This window comes from Ylistrum balloti, unplaced genomic scaffold (genome assembly GCF_031769215.1).
Source record: "Ylistrum balloti isolate Yb309-2 unplaced genomic scaffold, AGI_CSIRO_Ybal_v1 Utg369624, whole genome shotgun sequence".
NCBI lineage: Eukaryota > Metazoa > Mollusca > Bivalvia > Pectinida > Pectinidae > Ylistrum > Ylistrum balloti.
In genome coordinates, this window is record NW_026781893.1 from 1,254,733 (window position 1) to 1,274,221 (window position 19,489).

The 19,489-nt window shown below is 37.1% G+C and overlaps 2 protein-coding genes across 2 annotated transcripts; both read right to left on the bottom strand.

Annotated features, from left to right (window-relative positions):
• Nucleotides 1-1,574: 1,574 nt before the first annotated feature.
• Nucleotides 1,575-2,951, bottom strand: LOC132550771 (seminal vesicle major clotting proteins-like). Its single transcript, XM_060214863.1, has 3 exons — nucleotides 2,930-2,951; nucleotides 2,408-2,511; nucleotides 1,575-2,033 (listed from the first exon to the last, which is right to left on the bottom strand). The coding sequence occupies exons 1-3, from the start codon at nucleotides 2,949-2,951 to the stop codon at nucleotides 1,575-1,577; spliced, it is 585 nt and encodes a 194-aa protein (XP_060070846.1).
• Nucleotides 2,952-7,238: 4,287 nt separating this feature from the next.
• On the bottom strand, nucleotides 7,239-11,912 carry LOC132550401 (uncharacterized). Its single transcript, XM_060214466.1, has 5 exons — nucleotides 11,772-11,912; nucleotides 10,302-10,430; nucleotides 9,451-9,583; nucleotides 9,054-9,141; nucleotides 7,239-8,915 (listed from the first exon to the last, which is right to left on the bottom strand). The coding sequence occupies exons 1-5, from the start codon at nucleotides 11,806-11,808 to the stop codon at nucleotides 8,052-8,054; spliced, it is 1,251 nt and encodes a 416-aa protein (XP_060070449.1). The 5' UTR covers nucleotides 11,809-11,912; the 3' UTR covers nucleotides 7,239-8,051.
• Nucleotides 11,913-19,489: the final 7,577 nt, after the last annotated feature.

Genomic DNA, 19,489 nt, shown 5'->3' on the forward strand with positions numbered 1-19,489 from the left:
GGAATGGTCTCGGTGTGTTTACACATAGAAGGACTTTGCAAGTTTTAGACAGTTAAGCTGCCTTAGTTAAGGTCAGTGTATTACGACTTTTTCATTGTCCGACATAGAAATAAACTGAGGGACACCATCGATTTTAGGTGTGCAATAGAATCAGTATGACACGTGTTCTGGATTTGTAAACTGCTTATAAATATAATGATATGACATTGAAATAGTTGTGTACAACAGATGATGATGTCCATTAATAATACAATAAAAAATATGTGTTTTACAGTCGTTAGAATGATTTCATAGAGAAATACTATTCCCTTGTACGACATGAAGCTGGGCGTGCTTGATGTTAGTTTGCAAGGTGGTTCCAACGTTGTAGACCTTGTTCTCATTTGAGAACGTGACATTGCTTACTTGGATTGATGAAAATGAAGCAGAAGACGCTTATTTTTCATGGTCTCCTTCTCCTTGTGCTCTTTCCAGAATCTCCATGCAATTCTTTCTTATTTCGTTTTTTGATCTTGAATTTCATCGAATTTGAGTTTGGATTTTCTTACCATGTTGGCAGTTCAGTGTTTCTTTGTTGTTTTTGATTTTGGGTTAGGCTGTCATTACAAGATCTAGAGTATATTGTAACTCGAGTTAATGTTAAACACTTACGTTATTCACACATGAAATAGATGGATTGTTCAGTTGCAGCTATGTGAAGGAGATGTCATAGTAATAGTAAGTTCAAATATCGACGGGGTAGGGAGAGGGAGGGGGGAGTCTCGTCCTTTATGAATGGTACGAATGGACACTAATGTTATTTATGTAGAAACCGATGTTTTTTCACATTAGGTATTACAAATGTTAAGCTAATAATAACACTTGAGATCATGAATGTAGAACCCGTCAATATATAGATCAGTCAGGCGGTGTTGATGGAGTATTCCGCCCCAGGGTAATTATGTCCTTGTGATGTAAGACGATACCTATGTACATGTCTGACACGACACCGGTGTGATTGGTCATAACTATATATATTAACATATTTATTGACCATGACTGGACAGAAATACATGTTTTAGCTTATCCAGACAATACATCTATTTGCTGGTATTGACAATCCATCATAAAAAGTATACATAATGTACCTGCGTCATCACAGGGACCAATCACAATCTACCTATACCTTACTATATCGTCGGACCAGGTAACCCTGACTACTGTACATCCGTATGGAACGGATTTTTACCTAAATTTAGTACGATGTTTAACCCTCTTCCCTCAGTCACCGGCCACCTGTTCGCCCACAAACACAAACACCAAAAAAAATATAACCCTATTGAATCTTTCGATAACTTGACAAGATCAAACTCAATTGAAATCAATACCATTATTCTCTATGTTCGTTACTTTTGCTGGTTTATAAAGACGCACTACAGTTATTTGTGCTCAGATACGAGTTCTTTTGTGTTTAGCGTGTGTACTCCTTAAGACACATCGCGATCATCGTTTGTATCTACTCCTTAAGACACATCGCGATCATCGTTTGTATCTACTCCTTCATACACACCCCGGTCACCGATTGTATCTACTCCTTAAGACACATCGCGATCATCGTTTGTATCTACTCCTTCAGACACATTGCGGTCATCGATTGTGTCTACTCCTTCAGACACACCCCGGTCACCGATTGTATCTACTCCTTCAGACATATTGCGGTCATCCATTGTATCTACTCCATCAGACACACCGCGGTCATCGATTGTGTCTTCTCCATCAGACACATTGCGTTCATCGATTGTGTCTTCTCCTTCAGACACACCCCGGTCACCGATTATATCTACTCCTTCAGACACATTGCGGTTATCGATTGTATCTACTCCTTCAGACACATCGTGGTCATCGATTGTGTCTACTCCATCAGACACATCACGGTCATCGATTGTGTCTACTCCTTCAGACACACCGCGGTCACCGATTGTGTCTATTCCTTCAGACACAGCGGTCACCGATTGTGTCTTCTCCTTCAGACACACCCCGGTCACCGATTGCGTCTACTCCTTCAGACACACCCCGGTTACCAATTGTATCTACTCCTTCAGACACATTGCGGTCATCGATTGTATCTACTCCATCAGACACACCCCGGTCACCGATTGTATCTGCTCCTTCAGACACATTGCGGTCATCGATTGTATCTACTCCTTCAGACACATCGTGGTCATCGATTGTGTCTACTCCATCAGACACATCACGGTCATCGATTGTGTCTACTCCTTCAGACACTCACCGGTCACCGATTGTGTCTACTCCTTCAGACACATCATGGTCATCGATTGTGTCTACTCCTTCAGACACACCGCGGTCACCGATTGTGTCTATTCCTTCAGACACACCCCGGTCACCGATTGTGTCTACTCCTTCAGACACAGCGGTCACCGATTGTGTCTTCTCCTTCAGACACACCCCGGTCACCGATTGCGTCTACTCCTTCAGACACACCCCGGTCACCGATGCCATCTGCATTGTTGTCTGTTACAACAGCTTACGAATGCTGACAATTTTGTTGTTAAGTTTGTGTCACTTACAATGTAAAATTCAACTAGTTCCAGTTTGTGTGGAACCATATGGAAAATCGTGTGACTTTTTAATAGCGTTGAGATTTTTGGACTTGTCGTATTCGAACGTAAGTGTATTCTCTCCCAATAATACACAATTCTAAATCACCGAGACGACACAATTTGCCTCAAATTGCAGTGATTTTTATTGTGTGTTCTCATTTTATATTTCCTTTTTGTCGTAGACATGATTTTTCTCAATATAACTATTAATTTTTCCTAATCATTGAATATTCCATCCACGATTTTTTAATTAAGTGTTCGGTTTTATCGTATTTGTGGTACGGCTGTGTAACTGTGGAAAACTTGCCTTTGGATATGATTTTACATACTCGTGTAGTACTCGTGCGACATTTTAAGCAATTTTATGCATTGTGGCTACTGCATGGAAAATGGACTGTGAATAAGTATGACCTAGTCGATGTAATTTCCCGCGTATCAAAGTTTCCATTCGAAACCCTTTGGAATGTGTTCGGAACTCCTAAAATAACTAACAAAATTAAGTGTTTTGCTTGTTTTTTGTGGTTATTTTCCATTTTTCAGAGTTAACCTGATTTCATTTTACCTACCCAGTGAAATATTGAGAAATTATATGAAATAAGTACCGCTGAAGAGCGAATGTAATGTATTCAAGCAAATGCTATGACATGTAAATTGTCAGATCATTAAGTCGGCGTTTTTGTGTTTTCTCAACTAGAGACATCCAACGATATACCAATTTGTTTTACAGTTTGACGTCATATTAAAATTCAATGCACACTTTGTAATGCTAGCAAGCGATGATAATTCTATACTGGGTCGATTACCTGTATACAACTTCGCCGTGTTTCGTATTTAGTGTGGTTTTGTCCGTTATTGTATCGTTCCGTGTTTTAGTATGTCCTGCGTTTTAAATCGGAAATTAGATCAACAGGAAATAAGATGTGCTTTGATCCTGATTGGCTAAATTTTCAACATACAAATTTATGGCATGTGCGTTAAAATTTGAATGATTTCCATATGAATATTTTAAGGGATATTTTGTAGGCCAGAATACTTTTTAATCAATCTTTAGGCCATACCAAAAGTTCGTCGGATTTACCGCTCCTATTTTAAGCGATCAATAATTTAATAAAAAATACCGCTCCTATTTTATCGTCAATCAAAATTGACGAATCCGGACTTATTTTGCATGGGTTAAAAACTTAAAAATTGTCCTATTTCTGGATCACAGGGGCGTTGTCACAAACCTCGCAATTATATAAAGTTTTTTCTGCGTCTGATCTACATTCGATCGGGGGAAAAATAGCTAACATGGGAATAATCGTAGTTTCTGTAACGACTGAGACTGGTCGTTATAATGTCATGCCAACACAGCAATGGAGACAGCTGACAACATTTTGTTTTATGATCTGTACGATCAGTTAGAACTATCGCATCAGATATTGGAAATAAGAATTTTCGCTAGTCGTCCTCCCTGTTCAAACAACATCGTCGTCTCCTCGCCGACCATGCTTGTATCGGTATGTGCGAATTTGAACATGAGATTCGATGAATTTTTAGTCAGTTCTTGCCATAAATCAGAAGACACCAATTCCGATAAATGTAAACAATCTGCATTTTCCGTGCTCATGGGGTCACAAAAAATACTCTCTCCTACCGAAACCTACAACTTCAAAACTGAATGTTCTTTTTTAACATTGTTTAGTTTACAATTTGATAAATGTATATCATTTTTTCAATATTTTTTATATCTCTTTACATGTTTTTCTTTCAAGCAATTGTTGAATACAATACAGTTATTATGTTTTGAAAATGTGTTTGTTGATAATTTCCTTCTGATTAATATAATTGATGTGTCCATTTTGGAATTCTATTCCAGTGCAGGTTTTCTTCAGATATTCAGTCATCCTCCACCATAATGATCTGCTGAACTTGATGCAATTGGCCATGGATAAATGCAATTACATTACAAATTAATGGTTTACTGTGAGATATTTTGTTGGTTAGCCCATGAAAACTACCATTTCTTTTTATAAAAATGTCTACCCCAATCTAGGACTTCAGATTTCTTTTTGGGTATCATGCCTACAATTCTTTTCTAACATATTTTCCTTATATGATACAATATAAGTATGGATAAAATTATTTATTACTGGAGTCCTCGATCAGGTAGATGTTTTACTTTAAAAGATCGGTCATAATCACTTAGAAACAACATTAAAAACCAAAAGGATAATTTAATTCCATCATAAAAACATTGCTAACAGTCGCTCGCTCCAATTTTGGAAGAATTGGATTTTTTTTTTTAATATTAAAAAAATTTCGCTCGCTCCACTTTTAAATCCTAAAATCCCGAATGACTATAAATCAAATTTGTATGGCCTAAGGTCGTAAGTTAAAAGTCGAGGCTGTATGACAGATCATATGCAGTCTGTTTTTGTTGGGTTTTATCCTCATCCACTTTGATATTCCAGATAGCAAAATAAGATAAAATGTAATAAGCATGTATTTTACAGTCTTTCTGTTATTAACAAACAGTACTCATTCTTGTTGTTCTATATCTTCGATTCGTGAAAGATACTAAAATATTGGCTACACTGGTAAAATTTATTTGTTATTATTGAAAATACTGTTTAAAATAACCCGCATTTCCTCATCAGACTTTCTCAACCCGATTTATCCCGTCTCAGTAAGACAAACGAACGAAGTCAAATATACATTGTAGATAATTCTATCAATGATAATCGGAACTCCTCGAAATTTTTCGTCGGGAAACCATTCATCGATTAAAGCATTGTTTAAAATTACAAACTTCCGACTGTATTGTCTGTGAATTTGAATTTGAAAAAAATTGAAATATAGATATATAATACAAAATGAAACTATATAAAATATTTTAAAGATATATTTTAACAAAATAATTAGTTTACGTTATAATAATATTTGTATTTGATTTTTTAAAAATGTTTCAAATAGCTTTACGGTTTACCTGTGTAAGTTTGCCGGTATAAAATTTTGGTCCAGTTCTTTGCCTGTTAAAACAAGAAACACGGGTACCGTAGATGTTATAACAACACACTGCCCTATTTGAGTACATAATGTTTTGGGGACAAACAGGACAGATTTTTTTCAGTTTTGGGACAAACAGGATTAAACCGTGTAGAGTGGGTTATCTGATGTATACTCAAGATGTCAAATACTAAATACAAGTGCCTTGTGGACGAAGTGTAATTTATAAGTCTGTAATGGCTAAGAAAACAAGCCAGCAATTAATCTTAGTTTTATTTAAAATACAGGTAAATTTAGCACTACATACCACTATAATATAATGTACATTTTATATAATTATACAATTATACTTACAACAAAATTTAACTTGGAAGGATGTGATATAGTGTACATTTTATGTTCAACTACTAGTATACAGTTCAAGACATAACTATAGAAATAAATGAAACCGATAAATTAACACTATTCAAAATAAAACGAAATCAGTCCACATTCAACAGGTATGTGGTTCTGTCTCCATAATTGATGTAGTTGATGTTGTTGTTTCGTAGGAGAGTTTTCAGTTGGATAAGACGGTCATTTAGCATTCTGTAACGACGTCTCTTTGGCACAGGCAGTCCTCATGCAGCATGTTGTAGGCGGTTAATGTAATTGGTAGCTTGAATGTCTTTCAATTCTCTGAGGAATATGAAAATGCTTGGATGTGCATGTGGGATCTTTTTCTTGAGTTTGCTATGCCATCCTTCCAAGTTGTTTGTGGTCCTGGGTCCATCGTTGTTAAAGTGGTTCCAAACTTGTCGGCCTCCTTCTATCCATTGGGTGGTGACGTAGTCAGTGATTGTATCTACGGGTAGGTCGACGTCTTCAAGGTCCTCCAAGGCGTTGAACCAGCAGTCCTCGATGTGATGTGGTGGTAGTGGAAGAACAGCGACTCAGCGAATATTTTAACAAAATCATTTCTTTCTAATATCCTATTTAAATTATTTTATTTAATTCATATTAATTATTCATACATGCATATATATTAGTTAACGTTATAATAATATTTGTATTTGATTTTTTCAAAATGTTTCAAATAGCTTTATGGTTTACATGTGTATAAAATTTTGGACAAATTTTTTACCTGTTATAACAACATACTGCCCTATTTGTGTACATAATGTTCTGGGACTAACAGGACATAGATTTTTTTCAGTTTTGGGACAAACAGTATTAAACCAAACCAGGATACAGCAGAGGCCAACAGGCAATTGTTGAAAAAGGGGTGTGGGAAAAAACACATTTCAAACGGCTTCATAAAAACGCTTATTATAAAGATTATTTTCCACACACACTCTTTTGGTATCCGACACTATAAGGAGAATCTATGTACTGTGAAGGGATCAGAGTTATGAGGAAAGTACAAGACTGGCTATCGTGCTCACGGTATAGTCGGCGGTGGGAGCCCAGGAATGGGGTGACTTGATAGTGGCTGAAATTTACACATCTAATGAATGAGGGTTTATATAGGATATTGCCGACTAACATCATACACATCTATTTCCGGCTCATTATCCAATCGAAACTGGAAATTTCATTCTTCCTGGTCCCGTGTCTTAAAAAGGAAACCAGACCTATCTGTCGTTTCATCAAATAAGAAAAGAAACTTAATCATGGCACACCAATTTATTTTATATAACGTCAAAATTATATAAATATATTGTCAAGATACGGACATATTCTCTGAATACCTTGTTTGTCCACACACCTGTAAAATATGATAAATATTCTTTAAATACAGACCTTAGGGACGACAAAAATGACAAACGTGTGAGTAATTTATGTATTATAAAGGTACCTGAAAAATATATGAGAATGGTCAGAAATCCTTTTCATGGGGAATGAGTCGTACATCCTATATCTTGATAGACACTTCATCATTGTCAAACATAACACATTTTTAACATTCAGTGTGACAAATAAACGGGCTTATTTGTACGTGTTGTAATAGCTTCCAATCACAAATTGGCTTGTAGTTACTCGCCAGTATTGAGTAAATTTGAACTTTATCTCCATACTTGCATATCTAGAAAATCTAGCATGGTAAAAGTCTGCTACAAAACTGTCAATCTAAACCAAGCAGCACACAAACAACACATTTTTATAAGTTAATGGTGCGGTAAAACACAAGACGTCTACAATACGCTTGTGTGGCAAAGAAAGGATTTAGCCTCTGTCATCAATATCACGAAAGCTCTTGAATTCAAATAACTTCAATGTTATCATCGTCAATGTTTAAAGATATATTCATTCATCCGATAGTTTGATGGAAGGTGATAACTCACGATACAATTATTCGAACATATTTACCTACACAATCAGACATTTGGCATTATATATCCACATTAATGAACACAAGTAATTACATATTTATCAAAGGAACCAGCAGTAACAATATCATGTCTTACGACGGTTACGTTTTAGTCAAATGACGCCGCCGCTCGCCTGACGGTCAACAAAGTTATCATGGCATTGAAGAATATCGATGTATGAGTTGCGCTGTTTGTCCACTGGCTGCACGTAGTCCCGATAATCAGCCTCAGAAGGTCCTGTACCATTGGATTTTTCCAACAGGAAATAGTTATTTTCAGATCCCCCAGTCGCTTTCCCGTATTCCGGATTCGCTGTGCCTAACATTGGCTGTTTCTCAGCGTCCTCGTCACCAGGCGTCTGAGGTGAAGAGGGTATAAGCTTGATACCGACATTGTCATCGTTATCGGGTGAGCGGGGATCAAACGTTATATCGGTCACCTTTTCAACCATAAAATACGCTCCGTCAACTGGGGTAGTATCTTTCATCACTTTGGTATAACCATCGCCTTCCTTTTCCACGATAAAGTAATTGTCTTCCATATTTGTTGCCTTGGTAAGACTCCGTGTTGAGCCGGGAATTGGTGCCAGTGTGTTCTGACGTAAAGACTCGTATGTACTTCTTCCTGCGCCTGTCACCTTTAACGAACTTTCCAACGGGTTATAAACATGACTCCTTCTGAAATTATCGGGTCCGATTTCCTCGTATTCCGGGTTTCTATACGAAAGCCGTTTCTCACTTTGTTCTCGTGATCGCGGAAAACTGTTACTTTTTTGTCCAGTTTCCGGTATAGCCGGAAGTGGGCACCGCCTCGTTGGTTCCCTTGTTGCAGCGTATGGTTGTGCAATGGTTGGTTGATTGCCCTCTTCACTAAGAAATCGTTTCACCGTCTGGAGGCCATTCGATACTCCTCCTAACCTGTTCCTGTTCTTTCTACTCGGAAGTTCAACATGACCATCCCGGTACGTTGGATCTCCCTGAAATAAGTCAATGCAAATTAGTAAAACATTTATTGAGAAGACGTTGTCAAAATTGATCAGTGTCAGAGAAAATAGCAGAATTAGCAGAATACTATAACCTCGTGTTATACAAAAAAAAAAAAAAAAAAAACCTACCATTGAAAGCTCGGCGTAGTTATCCTCTTTGTCAGTTATACTGCTCAGGTTTGTCTTCATCACACTGGACTCCGCCTCGGCTGCCTTCCTGTAAACATGATTGATAGTAGTATATTACATCGACTATTGCCTGGTGTTATGTGAAACAAAAGCACACCCTGTCTTGACTGCCTGCACATACAAATCAACAATTATACATTAAGTATGTTCTACCCCGGATCACTTTCAGAAAATTGTGATATTCATTGTCTTCTTTCCCGTAACATTGTGTTGATGTTATTTGCGCTAAGCGTTGATGATGACGTCATATTACTGTCTTATGATCCAGAGGAAATGGGAGACCATAAACACCAATAGTACAAAATATGAATGTGTGGTTACAAGTATTAAAACTTACCGTCTCCTTCTTTCACTACGGTTTCTCCGAGACATGACCATACATATGATAAAAAACATGCACAAGAGGAGAAGCAAAACGGCAGCGCCTCCTATTATGTACACCATTGCATTTGGTATTGCGCCGATGGGTTCTGAAACAGAAAGATGACAGGCATGGAGTGAATTTACAGGGAATAAAACCTTTATGATTGAACATCCAATTACATTGATTGATAACTGTAAGTATACATCGGTCTTTGATGGTACAGTTCCAGACACCATTCAGTAACTGTAATTGGATATTCTTGGAAAGTGCAAAGGAGATTAGCAAGGTATATATGCTTAAAACAGCCTCCATGAAACATAAACTCTCCCCGAACACTTGCGCAATTAGTCTTATAATATATGGAAGGGGGTAATTGGAGTGCTATTGGTCGCACAATACTGATATCCTTCGTAATAGACCGGTAACCACCAATATTCTCTCTTGTCACTAGCAATGTCAATACCAGTCAATCATATTCTCTGTGAGTACTTGCTATGCCAATGCCAGCCAATCATATTCTCTGTGAGTACTTGCTATGCCAATGCCAGCCAATCATATTCTCTGTTAGTACTTGCTATGTCCATACCAGTCCATCATATTCTCTGTTAGTGTTTGCTATGTCAATACAAGCCAATCATATTCTCTGTAAGTACTTTTTATTTCAATACCAGCCTATCATATTCTCTGTTAGTGTTTACTATGTCAATACTAGCCAATTATATTCTCTGTTAGTGTTTACTATGTCAATACCAACCAATCATATTCTCTGTTAGTACGTGCGATGTCAATGCCAGTCAATCCTTACACTAGTTATGGATACCTACTTTTGGTGCTGAGGCCACCTGGTGTAGTGGAAGTAACCGGGCCAGCAGTGGTCGTCGTTAATGTGACAGAGTTTCCATCGGCATCGTAAAATTTTGACCAGCATTCAACATACAGGTCTACGTGATTGTCTGTAAAATAGCAAAACATGTACGGGTTAATACTATGATAATACTTTTATGGTTTGAATGGCGGACGAGTAGGATAGGACAGAATTGACTAACAATGGTAGAGAAAACATTTCGTTGTAAAACTAAGGCCGATATCAAAGAAGACCCACTTTGGTTTCGTCTCGATTCCCGCAGGGAGAGGTCTCCGCTGGATTGTCCCCATATACCATCTACTCGTGACGGGCCCGAAGTGATGCAATCCTTGCTTAGAGTTACAGAATATACAGTCATGTGACGGGAACCAATGATATAGACCCTAAACATTGAGAACATGAAGTTTTGGAAGTTGGTTGTTGCATCGGTGAAGATCATGCGGGACGTCCGAACTACACACATGGGTGCCTACTTGAGGTTTAAGCAAGCCTTTATCGTTAAAGCGACAAAAATATTATATTGATATGGAACCCCGTTATACAAGACATGAAAAACTGAAACAAAAAATACCAACGAATACTATAACAATGACCAACGATAAAAATGACGCAACGTTCTCGTGGTGGTCGGAAAACGCGCATTTAACCTTGGTGTCTACGGTTCAGTTCCCGAAACGGACGTGAAAAGGTAGGAGGGTCACCTGTCAGACCACGTGAAATTTCACTGGTTTCCTCCCACAGTAAGACCTCTCGCGCGTTTACATAAGTTGGGACATCTTGGTTTGCAATTGGTATAAAATAGATAAAGCTTATCTATTTATTTTAACACAAAAACTGTTTATCTCAATGTGCCTTTTATATTCACTGCGGAAGCAATACCAAGTATATGACCTTTGAACTCAGACAGGAAGTTACAAAGTACGCGTATGCTCCTCTCTGGCATATCAAAATGCAAACAGAAGAGTTGAATGTATGGTGTGGAATGGGTCCTATAGTATATTTGACAAACGTCAGTGTTACAATACTAAACAGCTGCAAAACAAACTTAAGCTCCAAAACATTTGAAGTATACCTATCAACGATTTGAGCAGTTAAATATTCTGTGAAACAGATTTCTAAGTACAATGTAGTTTTTATGTATCTTAACCACTTACGTACAATGTCGTTCAATCGTAGTTCCTCTGCCCTTCCCAGTATTTATATATCACATATACTGACACAATAATAGTAAAATCGTTGGTGTAAAGACAATGAGTGAACGTAAATGTGAAAAGTTTCAACACAGATGAATGATATAAATAGTACGCTTTATCTATATATACAAAGTAGATAAATACCCGTTAGGAAACATGAATGTCAGTAGTAATCAGGGAAGGTACTTTTCTTACTTTAATGTCCTCCCTCATCGGAAGTTAATATTAGAACATACCTTTGTCTTTCTTCATCCTGTGTTTAGTCTCAACCATCGTGTTTCTTTCCAACAATCTTTTCCGATACGTTTCATATCTAATTAGAAACAGTACGCCATTTTGATTTTCAACACTGGAGTTTCTAGTTCTCCCTTCTGCTTTGTCAAACTGATGACACATTTCCATACCGGAAGTTAGTCCACTTAGGCAGCGAGCAGTGTGTAGGCCAGATCGAGACAACCTCACCATTAAAATACATTTTCCCTACTTCAGACGAAAGAAACAGTGGTATGTGTTTGTATCGGACGCTGTTGACATTATTCGGTACCATAGTTACACGTTCCGGTTGTATGTGGGTTATGAAACATTCGTTGTGATGTCATTTATCTCCACCGTGGAATTTTAATTTGAACATATCACGAGCTTAAGGCTAACATACTTTGAAATGTGAAGTGGATGAAAGTACTGACGGACACAAGACTATGTACCTCAATATGTTAATAAGAGTTAACACATATTTACATTCTTGATTTTAACATCTAATACGACGGATATGTGGTCACCAACATCTCAATGACTGTGATCACTAAACATCTCAATGACTGTGATCACTAAACCTTTCAATAATTGTGATCACTTAACACATTCAATTACCGTTATCCATAAACATCTCAATGACTGTGATCACTAAACCTTTCAATAATTGTGATCACTTAACACATTCAATTACCGTTATCCATAAACATATCAATGACTGTGATCACTAAACCTTTCAATAATTGTGATCACTTAACACATTCAATTACCGTTATCCATAAACATCTCAATGACTGTGATCACTAAACCTTTCAATAATTGTGATCACTTAACACATTCAATTACCGTTATCCATAAACATATCAATGACTGTGATCACTAAACCTTTCAATAATTGTGATCACTTAACACATTCAATTACCGTTATCCATAAACATCTCAATGACTGTGATCACTAAACCTTTCAATAATTGTGATCACTTAACACATTCAATTACCGTTATCCATAAACATATCAATGACTGTGATCACTAAACCTTTCAATAATTGTGATCACTTAACACATTCAATTACCGTTATCCATAAACATCTCAATGACTGTGATCACTAAACCTTTCAATAATTGTGATCACTTAACACATTCAATTACCGTTATCCATAAACATATCAATGACTGTGATCACTAAACCTTTCAATAATTGTGATAACACATTCAAACACATAAACATCACTGTGATCACTAAACCTTTCAATAATTGTGATCACTTAACACATTCAATTACCGTTATCCATAAACATCTCAATGACTGTGATCACTAAACCTTTCAATAATTGTGATCACTTAACACATTCAATTACCGTTATCCATAAACATCTCAATGACTGTGATCACTAAACCTTTCAATAATTGTGATCACTTAACACATTCAATTACCGTTATCCATAAACATCTCAATGACTGTGATCACTAAACCTTTCAATAATTGTGATCACTTAACACATTCAATTACCGTTATCCATAAACATCTCAATGACTGTGATCACTAAACCTTTCAATAATTGTGATCACTTAACACATTCAATTACCGTTATCCATAAACATCTCAATGACTGTGATCACTAAACCTTTCAATAATTGTGATCACTTAACACATTCAATTACCGTTATCCATAAACATATCAATGACTGTGATCACTAAACCTTTCAATAATTGTGATCACTTAACACATTCAATTACCGTTATCCATAAACATCTCAATGACTGTGATCACTAAACCTTTCAATAATTGTGATCACTTAACACATTCAATTACCGTTATCCATAAACATCTCAATGACTGTGATCACTAAACCTTTCAATAATTGTGATCACTTAACACATTCAATTACCGTTATCCATAAACATCTCAATGACTGTGATCACTAAACCTTTCAATAATTGTGATCACTTAACACATTCAATTACCGTTATCCATAAACATATCAATGAATGTGATCACTTAACACATTCAATTACCGTTATCCATAAACATATCAATGAATGTGATCACTTAACACATTCAATTACCGTTATCCATAAACATATCAATGAATGTGATCCACTAAACATTTAAATGACACTGAGCATTATACTTTTCAATACCAGTGATCAGTGAACATGTCAATGACTGTGATAACGGCCACCGTGACCACTAATTATTGGTGTCAATAAATATCATTGAAGATGATCATGCCAAACACCTCAACAACTGTGATCATCCAACACTGTGGTTGCCGCGATCACTAAATTTCATGAAAACTGTGGTCAATAAACATCTTTGTAATCGCTACATATAGAAACTACTGCCATCGTCAAACATCTTGCTGGCTGTGATCACCTAATATCCCGAAGCTATAATCACTAGAAATAGTTATTACTGCAATCATCAAACATATTGATGAATCAAAACAGATTGCAGTGAAAGTAGATATCATGATTATAGGCATCAACAAACATTGCCATGACTCTGAGATCCAAACATTTTGATGACCGTGATCGCCACATGTAATTCTTTCTGCAATTACACAACACTTGATGATAATGAAGCCAAGGGCAATCTTGTTTGGTCTCCGTCATCATCAAACATCAATGATAACTGTGGTCAGCTACTAGTACGACGATTAAACCTGTAGATCTCTATGACTGATACCAGTATCTCTCTACGTGTATATTTTATTACCTACCAGCTAGTAGCACAAAGATAGATAGATCATTCCATTTCAAGAAACTTTAATCAAGGATTTTTCTTTGCTTCTTTGTTTCTGAATAACATTTATACTCCCTCAAATGAGGTGAATATTCGATATTTTTCACCAATCACATTTTTCACATTTTAGACACAAGGCTCCAAACAATTTGATATTTTTTATTTGTAAAACTATAACGTGTGACACTTTAATAATTCATTTCACATTCGCCCTAACCAATACCTTACCGTGAAACAAAAATCTCTTCAAATCATTAATGATTATCTAAACATTCGTTCGCTCTGAATGGTCAAAATGAATGAATGAAGATACTGAAACTTTTCCACTCTCTGAAAAAAGATCACCTAATGGCGCCCACAATTTTTTTATCTATTTTTATCATTTTGGTTCTTAAAAGTTGGGTTTTCCCTTATTTTTACTTCTTACCTTTGTATTTGCTTTCAATTATAAGATATTTAAAAATTCTTCTTAAGAAATAAAGATAAATAAAGATGCAGGAAAGCCGCTTGTCAGCTATTTTTATTTTTCTATTCAGTCCCAAAATCGTAGAGACACAAGGTACCAAGAGGAGCCAACATATGAAATTTAAGAAAGACCTATCCTGTCCTTCTCGAGAAATAACAGATTTCCATTGCCAAAATCCAAGATGACCGCCCGTCAATCATTTTCCTTTTTGCAAATCAGTCCCAAAATTAAACAGACAAAACCAGGGACAAACGGGACCTACAAATGAAATTTTGGATAGATAATTTAGTTCTTCTAAAGTTTCCGTCCCACTGGAATAAATATAACTTATTCATCGAGAAACAAGGAATATGTTGATACGAGGGCTGATAGATAAGTTGTGAGCGATGTTTTGAAGTAATTAAGCAAAGGTGTCCTTTTTTTAGCTCTACTATTACCTGACCATTTAAGGCTGTGCACCCTAAGACTGGTGTCATTGTGGCAGTTCATGTCGAAGAGGTAATCCTCTTGAACAAGGCAAGTGACTTTTGCTAAATGGACCAAATCGCCGAAAGAAAGGTCTAGCACCTGATGACTCTACACAGGCTTTAATGAAAGGTGGATAGTGGAACTCAAGCGTGGCAGGCAGAGCCATGGAAAGCCTGTCACTGTTGCAACCCCAGAAATAGTCAATAAAAGTCATTGTATTGTTATTTATGGCTGACAGGCGAGTTACAGATATGTATATATATATATAGCCAGTACAGTTGGGAGTTCACAGGAAAGAGAACTGACCATTCTTAGGGAAGATCTTACAATAAGAGAGCTCTTAACCCGTCGGGTACCAAGACTTTTGACAGTTGATCAGGAGCACACCAGGCAGATTTTATCGCGTGATAATCTTAACCTTTTAGAAGGCAGATCCTGCTAACTTTCTGCAGAAGTTTTTGACCATCCAAGAAATGTGGGTTCATCATTTCACCCAGGAGGTCAAATAACAGTCAAAACAATGGAACCACCCTTTGGTTTTCTGGAATGCTGATGGTATTCGAGTATCCGCAAAAAATATTATGCATCGCTTCTTAGGTAGTTAAGAGAAAATATTAAACTCAAGCGCCAGTAAGTCAGTAAAGGTTTGTGGTTGGACAATGCCCTTGTTCTCAAGCTTGTTATATGCCATTAACGATTGTAGCTTTAAATTTATTAAGCATCCGACTTATTCGCGTAATCTTGCTCCATCAGACTTTCATCTATTTCCTAAATTGAAAAAGGCCATTTACGGTACCCATTTTCGGTCAAATGGTGACGTCATACATGTAGTGGAGGACTGTCTGAACAGTCTAGAAAATGACTTCTTTAAAAGTGGCATTGAGGTCCTTAAACATCAGTGGCAAAAATGTATAGATACTGAAGGGAAAAACAAAGCAATATGTCCGCCAAAAGTCATACTCTTAATCATAAGGCTCACAACTTACCAATCAGCCCTAGCATCACGTGGTCTGAATTCGTCGCTTTGTCTATTGCGTGGTTTATAGTTTCACACCTAAGAGACAATTCTTAAAATATGTTTCATTAAAGCAAGTAAATAAAACACACATAACAATTTAATAATTATATTCAGATTGGCTTGTACTAACATCTTACATGATTTTCTTATTCAAATGTGATTTAGATATAGATAAACTATACCGCAGTTCGCCATGAAACTCGTCAGAAATTTAAAGACTCCTTTCATTATCACACACGAAATTGATGCTCATATCAGAACCTTTTTATCACATTTTCAGTTATTCTGATAAAAAAAATGTTCTTTCCCATGTTACACTTGAAATCCTCTCGGATTTGATATCTATGTTTGCCATTATGATGACACAAGGCAATGTGTAAATGCTCACCCCCCCCCCCCCCCCCCCCCCCCCCCCCCCCCCCCCCCCCCCCACACAAAAAAAAACATAATTTAGCTTTGTGTTATGAGAGTTATTCCCCTTTGCATGGAAAAGTCCTCCTCAGCGTATCCAAATGATTATACTCTGCACATGATCTTGTGCTTTAGAAAAATAAACATATAAATGAACTAAGAGAGCAATATACATTGACGAGGACAGTGGTGACATCCGCATTTAAAATTTGCTTTGATAGGAAAGCGATAAATAACAATTTCAACAAAATGTGTAAACAAGCGCGCGACAAATTGATAATATTATTAATCGGGCCACTATGTAAATAACAATTTCAACAAAATGTGTAAACAACCGCGCGACAAATTGATAATATTATTAATCGGGCCACTATGTACTGGATTTCAATGCATTTATCTGGTGATTGTGCGATCATTCAACCGAATTATTACACACATATCTAGCGTAAACTTTGATCAACATCAGCAAGCGAATTTACATGAGGGTAAATATTCTAACTGAAGAGTGGCGTGTATTAAATCAATTGATGAAATGCATTAAATGTAAAGATAAATTGCGTGTTTTTAAATCATTATGCAATTCAAGAGGGAAATTATAACCATAGATAAATAACAAAACAGAACTTTCTGAGCAAGTATTTTTAATTGATCTCTTCATCTCCATGATCATTTATTGGGAAGTACATGGTATACAGAACTTCATTGGAACATTGAAAGAAGTCTAAATGATGAGGAAGATTCAACCGTAACAGAAATCGATCGAAAACTTGATGGCGGATATTGTGTCTCGCAAAGAGTTTCAAACATTCATTCGCACTTGAATGACCATCAGATAAATGGATTTCAATTTTTTTAAAATATTACCCGGGATGTCGTTCCTCGCTGATAGAAAATCACATCGATAAATTCTTTGATTTACTAGGAAAAGCTTTACAGGAAGTCAACAATAACCCTAGCAGAATTTTCAAGTGTTATGAATCTGGCTTCTCTGGAAGACTTCCATCATCCAAGTGTGATGAATCTGGCTTCTCTGGAAGACTTTCATCATCCAAGTGTGATGAATCTGGATTCTCTGGAAGACTTTCATCATCCAAGTGTGATGAATCTGGCTTCTCTGGAAGACTTTCATCATCCAAGTGTGATGAATCTGGATTCTCTGGAAGACTTTCATCATCCAAGTGTGATGAATCTGGCTTCTCTGGAAGACTTTCATCATCCAAGTGTGATGAATCTGGCTTCTCTGGAAGACTTTCATCATCCAAGTGTGATGAATCTGGCTTCTCTGGAAGACTTTCATCATCCAAGTGTGATGAATCTGGCTTCTCTGGAAGACTTCCATCATCCAAGAAAGCGTTATAAAACGTAGGTTACTGTTAAAGGGAATATTACTTAAATGCGATTTCAGTTTCTGGGGGAACATCACCAGCTCTCTACTCTCTAGTGTTATTTCAAGTGGGCATTAAAGATTGTACAAAAGACATACAAGTGCACAAAACTTTTCCATAATTTTGAGTAAGATACAGTAGAGCCAAACAATGGATTAAACTGCATAACACAGCTGTTTCGTCCTTCTCGGACTCGTCAGTGATGAAACATCATAAACTGTTTCGTCCTTCTAGGACTCGTCAGTAATACTACATTATACAACTGTTTTGTCCTTCTAGGACTCGTCAGTGATGCTACATCATACAGCTGTTTCGTAATTCTAGGACTCGTCAGTGATGATGAAACATCATACAACTGTTTCGTCCTTCTAGGACTCGTCAGTGATGCTACATCATACAACTGTTTCGTCCTTCTAGGACTCGTCAGTGATGTTACATCATACAGCTGTTTCGTCCTTCTAGGACTCGTCAGTGATGATGAAACATCATACAACTGTTTCTTCCTTCTAGGACTCGTCAGTGATGCTACATCATACTGCTGTTTCGTCCTTCTAGGACTCGTCAGTGATGATGAAACATCATACAGCTGTTTCGTCCTTCTAGGACTCGTCAGTGATGATGAAACATCATACAGCTGTTTCGTCCTTCATGGACTCGTCAGTGATGCTACATCATACAACTGTTTCGTCCTGTTAGGACTCGCCAGTGATGCTACATCTTACAGCTGTTTCGTCCTGTTAGGACTCGTCAGTGATGCTACATCATACAGCTGTTTCTTCCTTCTAGGACTCGTCAGTGATGCTACATCATACAACTGTTTCGTCCTTCTAGGACTCGTCAGTGATGCTACATCATACAGCTGTTTCGTCCTTCTAGGACTCGTCAGTGATGATGAAACATCATACAGCTGTTTCTTCCTTCTAGGACTCGTCAGTGATGCTACATCATACAACTGTTTCGTCCTTCTAGGACTCGTCAGTGATGCTACATCATACTGCTGTTTCGTCCTTCTAGGACTCGTCAGTGATGATGAAACATCATACAGCTGTTTCGTCCTTCTAGGACTCGTCAGTGATGATGAAACATCATACAGCTGTTTCGTCCTTCATGGACTCGTCAGTGATGCTACATCATACAACTGTTTCGTCCTGTTAGGACTCGCCAGTGATGCTACATCTTACAGCTGTTTCGTCCTGTTAGGACTCG

Bases quoted from the DNA above. Each gene is read 5' to 3' on its own strand.
- LOC132550771 (XM_060214863.1), bottom strand. From the start codon at position 2,951: ATGTCGCACGAGTACTACACGA. The intron at 2,512-2,929 runs GTATGTAAAATC...CTGTTGTAACAG, and splicing joins GTCGCACGAGTACTACACGA to ACAACAATGCAGATGGCATC. The intron at 2,034-2,407 runs GTCTGAAGGAGT...CTGAAGGAGTAG, and splicing joins ACACAATCGGTGACCGCTGT to ACGCAATCGGTGACCGGGGT.
- LOC132550401 (XM_060214466.1), bottom strand. From the start codon at position 11,808: ATGGTTGAGACTAAACACAGGATGAAGAAAGACAAAG. The intron at 10,431-11,771 runs GTATGTTCTAAT...GCTATTTTACAG, and splicing joins CAGGATGAAGAAAGACAAAG to ACAATCACGTAGACCTGTAT. The intron at 8,916-9,053 runs GTAGGTTTTTTT...GACTTATTTCAG, and splicing joins ACTACGCCGAGCTTTCAATG to GGAGATCCAACGTACCGGGA.